This window comes from Enoplosus armatus, chromosome 2 (assembly GCF_043641665.1).
Source record: "Enoplosus armatus isolate fEnoArm2 chromosome 2, fEnoArm2.hap1, whole genome shotgun sequence".
Taxonomy (NCBI): domain Eukaryota; kingdom Metazoa; phylum Chordata; class Actinopteri; order Centrarchiformes; family Enoplosidae; genus Enoplosus; species Enoplosus armatus.
This window is the reverse complement of record NC_092181.1, coordinates 2,968,225-2,976,928: the sequence shown is the minus strand read 5'-3', so window position 1 is coordinate 2,976,928 and position 8,704 is coordinate 2,968,225. Positions and strand designations below refer to the sequence as shown.

The 8,704-nt window shown below is 44.3% G+C and overlaps 1 protein-coding gene across 2 annotated transcripts; it reads right to left on the bottom strand.

Moving 5' to 3' along the window:
• Nucleotides 1-5,145: 5,145 nt before the first annotated feature.
• On the bottom strand, nt 5,146-8,415 carry krt94 (keratin 94). 2 transcript variants are annotated; one of them, XM_070917629.1, is made up of 8 exons: nt 7,927-8,415; nt 7,490-7,572; nt 7,215-7,371; nt 6,921-7,082; nt 6,629-6,754; nt 5,719-5,939; nt 5,580-5,593; nt 5,146-5,471 (listed from the first exon to the last, which is right to left on the bottom strand). In XM_070917629.1, the coding sequence occupies exons 1-8, from the start codon at nt 8,350-8,352 to the stop codon at nt 5,428-5,430; spliced, it is 1,233 nt and encodes a 410-aa protein (XP_070773730.1). In that variant the 5' UTR covers nt 8,353-8,415; the 3' UTR covers nt 5,146-5,427. The 2 variants fall into 2 exon arrangements, with proteins under 2 accessions (XP_070773730.1, XP_070773738.1); XM_070917637.1 differs by having other exon boundaries at nt 5,586-5,593.
• Nucleotides 8,416-8,704: the final 289 nt, after the last annotated feature.

Sequence of the window (8,704 nt, the reverse complement as noted above, 5' to 3'; positions counted from 1 at the left end):
GTTTTTCAGTGTGTTGGTGGAGAATGCAGCTCAAAGCAATGTGGAAGGAAGAGCTGTGTTTGTACTGGTGTAATGGGCTTCAGTCAGTGTGAATCCTGGAAGGGAAGGAAATATACCTGCAGGGACACACCCACTTTCATCTCCTTTACTTGCCTAACGTCTGATCCAGGTTTCTACTGAGACACTGAAATGAACTAGCACAGTGACTTACGCTGCATTTTGTATATTGGTCATCCGAACAGATCCATTGTTAAACACAAACAATGGATAGGAACACTTGTACTTGAAAACACAACACGTAACAAACTGTCTTCAAAACTCCAGAACAAAATCCTTCCGTGTTTGTGTTTTGATGATGGAGATGGAAGAACTTGTCTAATGTGCAGCTTCTGAAGGCTTGTTGGTCAGTTTGTTGAGCGTATGTAGTTTTTATGGTGAAGACGTCCCATTACTGCTCCTTGGTGGCAGTATTGTTGTATGGGAAGAATCCAGCAGGACAGAAATGCTTCATAGTGTGAACATGATCAAACACGATTGATCTGAAGAACTTGCTCTTTAAAAGGTTTACTGGACCCAGACCAGCATGGATAGTCGCTGTGGACAGTGAGCAGTTTTTCTGCTGTCACACTTGTAGAGAACAGAGTAGAAGAAATTGCCTTTTAGGGTCAACTGATGTCAGAGTTGCTCATTTGTTCTGCTTTGTGCACTGAACACCCACTGATATTTAACACGAAACTCCTTAAACTGTCAACAAACACCTTCAAACTGACACAAAGTCTATGAATTGGCAAAATATTGAGAAATGGAGGCAGCTGATTTATGATGTTCATTTTGGAACGCACGTCACATATTGAGCAGTTTTCAGACGTGATAAATGGCTGTGTGGTTTTGGCTTTCACAAGGTGCAGCAAATGGTTTTCTATGGGTTTGAAAATGAGTCCAATCTGTTAGTTAAAATGAGTCTCCCTTGTCGACTATGTGACGCACTCGTTCTTAAATGTACAGGAAACCAGCACTTGGTGGCAGTATTGCATCAATTTTTATAAGAAAAGGGAGTTGCCCAATGAAGTCAGTGGCCAAAATGACCTCAGTCTGAATATGCTGTCTGCCCACTGTTCACTGCTAATATAGAAATGCTGTATTTATCATGTCTCTTTTATTTATCATCGTTTAATGTGTAGTTGCCCTGATTTAATGTATTCACTTCTACATTTGTTGCTGAGCTTTCTCCCCTTCCTAACATTGGTTATAAAGTGCTACATACAGAGCATCAAGTTTATTATTACTGCTGCCTTTTTTTAATGGCTGGGACAATGAATGCACTTTTTGTTGAAGTTAATTGTGAACCTTTAAGGCACACTCACACAAACCTACAGAATTTGGAAAATCAGAGTCATGTACGTGTTTACAGTCAGTAGCAGTTTTGTGGGGAAAATGTGCCTCACTCTGCCGTTTTGATCTGCAATTCTGTCACTGGGGGTAGTTACTCTCTGATTTTTGTGTATCTTAATAGGGATTTCAGCAGAATGTATTTCTTTAAACACATACCATGTCTAGGTTTGAGTTTCTCCACCCAGTGCATGCTGGGATATGCTCCAGTACACATCCACCCAGCCCATGGGAAGCTTTAAAACTGAATGTGGTCACTTTTACAGTCACTACAGAAAAATGCAACAGGATCAAACCTTGTCTTTGTATAAGCTCCCTCTCCTCCCTCATGAGAACATGCATTGTATATAGAATGCTACTAAGCTGTGGTAAACACTGTATGCCTTGCCCTGCCCGAGTAGGTCTTTCCTGGTCTTCAGGCTCTTGTAACTGTATGTAGGGCATCGTTCCTCAAACCAGCCCTACCTGTTAAACATTCAGCCTTCCTACACCGCCCAGTCACAGCCAATGCTTTCTTATTAAAATAGGAGACGATACTCAATGTCAGTGACAGTTTTAGTGGTGGGAATGAACTGACAGGGACTGTTCTCACCTTTACAGGAGGACTGAACTCACAGCCATGCCAGTGGATGAAAAACCACATCTATTTCATGCTTGGCAGGGCCTGAGAGCCCCTGGACTGTATTTGGTCTTGTTCTACTCTCTGCCTCTTTACAACTGTTGCTACGCCTCGCTGCAGCTCAGGCACAGCTTGAAAACTTTCACAGTATGGTCTGATGCCATACAGAGTCTGAGACCTTTAGCAAAGAGGTTAGGCATTCCTCTCAGCTTGTGTGTCAAACCTAACACTGCTCCAGAATAGAGTCCACCAGTCGAGTGAAGAATGTTCCTTCTCTCCGCAGCCCCTTAATGGACTTTTTGACCGGAGACATCAACATTCCTGCTGATACGGGCGTCAGCCTCCGGTTTATCTGTTGCAGACATGACTAATACTTGACTAAACATTTCACTGATATGAAAGCTTAATGTGGTAAAATCCCATTCTGAAACACAGAGAATTTTTCTGATTCTGACTTTTTACATTCTTCAATTCAATCAGTCAATACTGTGAATCGGATTAAAAGTGTAAAGAAATAGTTGATAGAGAAATGTTATTCACTTTTTTGCGGAGAGTTCCAGCAAAGACTGGAAGCAGAGGGAAACAGCTAGCGTGGCTCTGTGCTGAGGTAACAAAATCCACCTACCATCACCACTAAAGCTCACTAATTAGTTTTATCTTATTTTTTAAATCCATAAAGTGTAAAAACAACCCCTGCCCCTATTTCCACTCTTTATGCTAAGCTAAGCTCAAACTGGCTGCTAGTAGCTAAACATACAGACATGAAAGTGGTATCAATCAAGAAAATGAATAAGAGTCCAAAATGTCCCAAACATTCCCCAAATGTCAAACTATTCCGATAATCATACTGCTATTTTATGTGTAATTTTGAAGCTTACTGCACTAAATAAGTTGTGAAAAACACACAGTGACTTAAAGTTTACAGACTACTGGTAAAGTCCCTGTGGTCAGTTTCAATATCAAGACAGAAAGAATCAAAGAATCCAAATTATGCTGGCTTTCATGTTCTCACCATTCTCACTTGTCATTAACTGAACTGAAGTTTCTTTATGTCAAGTATTTCTTGACATCCATTGAGTAACTTCTATTCCTCTATGATCTCACCCTCTGCTAGCCTCAGGCTAGCCTCGGATGGCAGATGGCCATGACAGGAAGAAACTACAGAAATGACTGTCAGCAACTTGGCACCGTTTCCTGTCATATTCCTTTGTGCGGCCATGTGTAGACAGTCTATTCCTATTCATGCTGTAAATAATAACCTAACTACTAGTGTCGGCTTTCTTTCCTCTTATCTATTAAATCCATCATTAACCAACATTTCCCACAGTTATTTGTTTTTTAAGATGACAGCTCATTAGCCAAGAGGCTCCACAACAAATTGAAGCAAATCCTCCAACGGCTCCCACTTCCAGATATGTGGGCAAGACGGTGGTTAAGCAATCATTCATAAAACTGACAGTAAATGTGACCACCATCATGTCGGCCCCATTAAAGGAAAGAAGCAGTCTGACTGGTGCTTCTGAAATCCACCATTAGCTCCTTCAATTTGTCCATGTTAAGCTGCAGCTTCTGCTGCACCACTCAACATTACAAAGGTAATAACTCCTCCATTGCAGCTCTGTAGGTCTTTTGATCATTGTCTTCAGAGTTATGCGCTGGAAAAGTTTTGGGTTCATCTGTACAAAACTTAGTACATAGTCTTGGTATAAGTCCATGGCCTGTTTTAACTGTAACTAACTGTTTGGCAAATAATTAAAGCAACAGTGTGACATCTTGGTAAAAAACCAAAGTGAAGTTTGGTTTTAAACAGAGTTATTTGCGTTATGGGTTAGAGGTGCTAGAAAGTGGATTTTCCTCACCTTTGGACAGAGCCAGGCTAGCAATTTACCCCTGTTTTCAGTCTTTATGCTAAGCTAAGCTAACATCTCCTGGCTCTAGCTTCATATTTAGCATACAGACATGAGAGTTGTATCAATCTTATCATCTAAGTCTCAGCAAGAAAGCATTAGATGATCAGGTCTATATTTCCTGACAGAACTCATAAGGTTTGGCATTAGTTTGCTCGTAATCAGATGTTCAGTTACTGCTTTGCACAGTTTGGTCAACATCTTTTTATGACCTCTGAATTTTCATGCCAAATTACAAGCTCATCTGGAAGGGCTTTGTCATCAGCTATCATTATAACAGTGTGGAGACACTCATGTGCAACAAAATGGGTCCAAATAAGGGTGAGTGAAGCTCCTCGGGGGGGTTGGATCTTGCAATTTGATCCTCTCTATAATCTCCCTCTTCTCCAAAACCAACATTACACCATCATTTGAGAATTATGACCTCTTCACAGGATTTCAGTGTAATATCAGAGGCTCTTAACTGCTGACCTGTACAGAGTGCAAAAGGCTCAAAGGAAACTTTCTCTCCCTCTCTGCCTCTCTCTCTCTTCCACACACAAACACACACCTCATGAACATAATAATTTCCAGCCTCTCTTTCACACAAAACATACATTAAGTCACCAACGTCCGAGGAGCCCCACCCTTCACGATACTTAATCATAACAGCTCATTGGTCATTTGCTATCCATCTTTGAGTTCATAAAAGAGGCCAAAGTGCGGTACTGATAGCACCTGTCTCCACAGTGACTCTCTTTGTTCAGTTAGTCAGTGTTTGCATTCCCTCTCACTTTTTCTATCCTGAGCAGTGTGTGTTCTTGTTACTAGGTGACAGGACCTAGACAGACTTCATGTAACACTGTGTTGAAAGCCTCCAGGGCAAAGATTAGTCAACCATTTGGGTGTGTCTTGTTTAAAAAGCCCTTTGGGCAAACCTCAGGGCCAGTCACTGTATTTGGTAACATAACTTGCACTTTTCTTCAGGTTTTCTTGCTCTGTTTGAGTTCTGAGATCATCAAGGTCAGCGTAGCTGTATGAGGGGTCTTTTCTCTAAACCCCTAATGCTTTCCACGCTGGAGCTGTTAACCATTGTTCACCCTTTCCTGTACAACAGCCCCATTACGTAACACAGATTTCCACAACTCCACATCCCACCTCCCTAACAGAGTTGCCAAGGCAACTGCCCAAACAGAGGGTTGTTATTGAAAAAGATGACCAGTCATCAAAGTCACAAAACACAACACAACCTGTATTCACCAGCAGATTTATTTTTCAGACAGGTCACAGACACACACACTCTGACACACACTAAGTCAGACATTTTTTCTAAATATCAAATGTTGTTTCATACACAGACTTTAACACGGGCTTCACTTTCAACACTCATTCTCAGTTTTTTTCAGTACAGTTTCAGTTATCTCGTGTAACAGCTTTTATTAGTCGAGTGTGTGTGTGTGTGTGTGTGTGTGTGTGTGTGTGTGTGTGTGTGTGTGTGTGTCTGAGAACAGCTTGTCCTGCCAGTTGGACCTCCTAGCTGCGCACAGTGGTGGTTGTGACTGTGGTCTTTGAGCCCCCTGTTGAAAACAAGAGGGAGAAAAAATCATGATGGCAGTGCTTCAAGCTTTTATTACACTGACTGCACTGTTGTTATGTAACGTCTTGTTAGAGCTGACGTCACTTACCTGAACCAATGGGTCTAGAATGAGGGAGAGGGAAGAGAAAATGGAGAAAAACAGTGAGTAACTTTTGCATGTGCATTATTTTCATATAGTTTGGTCTAAATGGCCTCATAAGTCCCTGCTCCTGCATCACTGTGTCTACCTGGACTCCTCTGTTTCCAGCAGGCTCCTGTAGGTTGCGATCTCCTGCTCCAGCCTGGTCTTGATGTCCAGCAGCATCTTGTAGTCCTGTCCCTGCTGCTCGATGCTTGCGCGCACGTTGCCGAGTTCTGCTTCGAGCATGTTGATTGTGTTCTGGAAGCCGCTGAGCATGGCGCTGTAACGAGCCTCTGTCTCTGCCAGTGTGTTCTCCAGAGCCCCTTTCTGTGAGGGAGGAGAAGGAAAAGGGAGCTGAATTCACGCACACGAACTGTGACACAAAGTAGTTGTTGTTGTTCATACTTGCAAACCTGTTTACTGTAGTAAGACTTTTATGACAGTTCTTACAGTTTAAGGCTATAGTCTGTGACTACCAACCACACCCTAGATTCTATGTCAGACAGACACAAAAGCATGCCTGTGTTTGTCTAGCATTTTCCCTTCCTTTATGAAGGAATAAATAGCAGCAGAGGTGTATGTATAAGGTTTTGAATGTATGTGTCCAGCTGCTTCTCCACTGTAACACAGGAGCAGTGTGCTGTTCTTGCAGTGTTGAATGATTAACTCCAGCTGGCCACAGATAATCCATGGGAGTACGACTTTTGGGTCGTCCAGTTCAGCATTCCTTGAGCTTTCTTCAAGCTCTTTTATGTCTTGCAGAATTTGAGCAGATGTCTGTGAAATGTTTTCCTCAGCAGGAGCCCTCCCCTCCCTCCTCCACAGCTCCCATCACTCTTATCCTTCACTCCCTCCCTTCATTCTTTCAATAAAGCCCCCCTCTCTTACCCTCCCTTCTGCTCTTTCACTCTCTATCGCTGTCTGTTTCTCCATTTCCCCGGACAAGACAGCAATCCAGGAATTGTGCTCATATAAGGCAAGATCAGTGAGATGTGAAGGTTTTTTTTCTTTCTCACCATGCTGAGCTGAGACTGCAGTTCAATCTCCAGGCCCTGCAGTGTGCGCCGCAGGTCACTGATCTCTGTCTTGGAGGTCTGGATTGACTCTGTGCTGCTGGCCACTTCCTTGCTCAGGACTGTCGACTAGAGCAAGAAACAAAGACGCAGTTGTGAAGAAGAAGCCTTGGTGATTACTCGTCTTAGCTTCACAGAAGATTATGTTTAATTACAGGTTAGACTCTTGAGGGAGTAAACCCGGTCATTTGCAATGTGTGGGATATGGTGCCTGTTTATAGGAAAATCTTTTCACCTTCTCAGTGAACCAGGCCTCCTGGTCGCGACGATGTTTGTCAGTGATGACTTCGTACTGGGCACGCATCTCCTCCAGGACTTTGTTGAGGTCTTGATGGGGTGCAGCATCCACCTCCACGTTGACTGTGCCACTAAGCTGAGAGCGCAGAGCTGCCAGCTCCTGAACAACCAAGGGGGAAAAGAAGTCAGCATTAAGATTTATTTGCAGCGTTTCAAACAGTTCTACAGGTGTGATGAAGCATGCTCCTGTTGTCATAGCAATCATTATAGATGGAGGATGGGCATCAGTCACCTCTGCGTGATTCTTCTTGAGGTAGGCCAGCTCATCCTGCAGGCCCTCGATCTGCATCTCCAGGTCAGCCTTCGTCAGGGTGGTCTGGTCCAGCAGGCGGCGCAGGTTGGCGATGTCGGCCTCAACTGACTGGCGCATCATCAGCTCGTGCTCAAATCTAATCAGTTTGGAGAGTCGAGAACACTGATATGAAACAAGTATGACCCTTAAGCCTTCTTGGTTGACATTAACAAGATGAAGATAGGTCAACACAAGTTTGAAGATTTCGTGCTTACTTGGTTTTGAAGTCATCAGCAGCCAGCTTGGAGTTGTCAATCTGGAGCAGGATGTTTGCATTGCCAACGGTGGCGGCGGCGATCTTTAGAGAAGAACAACAATGGGAGTTGGTCAGAGGACAAACATCTCAATTAAATAGTTAATTGTGCAGTTACATCATGCGATGCTTTTCAGCTACATCGGAGGCATCACCCTTTGAAGTCCCACAGATACAACACTGAGTCATATTGCCATGCACAATATTCCCTACACACTCAACAAGCTGTAACTGTCCATCAAAAGATGAAGGCTTCTGGAGCACAAGGGACAGTGCTGACTCTAGTTATGCCTATAATGTCTCTGACTCTTTTAAAACCCACCCTTGATAATCATTAACAGCACAGCAAACATTTGACTAGTCTGGTGTTTAAGCTGTCGAGGCTGGCACACACTATACCTTGTCCTTCAGGTCATTGATAATGGCCCAGTAGTTGCTGTAGTCCCTCTCTGCTGCAGGGCCCTTCTTCTCGTAGTACTCTCTGATCTGAATCTCCAGCTTGGAGTTGGCTGCCTCCAGAGAGCGGACCTTGTCCAGGTAGGAGGCCAAACGGTCGTTCAGGTTCTGCATGGTGGCCTTCTCGTTCAGGTGCACGGCGCTCTGGTCCAGGGCGTTGGACAGGTCGAACCCACCGCTGCTGAACCCCATGCCACCTCCATACCCGGAGGAGACGGTGCGGATGCTGCTAGAAGAGATGCGGGGGCCTCCCCTGAAGCTGAGTCCTGACACACTGTGAGCCTTGTGGGGAGCAGCACTTGATGTGTAGCTGCGGCTCTGTCTGGTGATCATGCTGGGACCACTGTTGATGCTCTGGCTGTAAAACATAATGGCCGACTGCTGGTCAAGAGAGTACACGAGGAGAGAGGACCGTTACACAGCTGTAGACTGTAGCAGGACTGTGGAGTTTGATAGAGGGAGGCAGGCTCTTGATATAGTGTTGGACCTGGGGCGGGACTGGCTGAGAGGAGGGAGGTGGAGAAGGAAGGAGGGAGTTTTCCTTCACAGTTCAGCCACCGGCTTGGCAGAACCTCCATTTGTTTTCCTTTAAGGACCAGGGTTCAGTTTCTTTCCACCACTGTGAGGAAACTGTTGTGGAATGTGTGTGTGTGCTTGTGTGTGAGGGTCCTGCTGGTCCGTGGGGATCTCTCTGGGTGTGTTCATATATATATGTGTGTGT

Coding starts and splice junctions, on each gene's coding strand:
- krt94 (XM_070917629.1), bottom strand. CDS start 8,352: ATGTTTTACAGCCAGAGCATCAACAGTGGTCCCAGCATGATCACCAGA. Junction 6,755..6,920: donor AGGCCTGGTTCACTGAGAAG/GTGAAAAGATTT, acceptor TTCTTGCTCTAG/TCGACAGTCCTGAGCAAGGA. Junction 5,940..6,628: donor TGCAGTCTCAGCTCAGCATG/GTGAGAAAGAAA, acceptor CCTCCCTCACAG/AAAGGGGCTCTGGAGAACAC.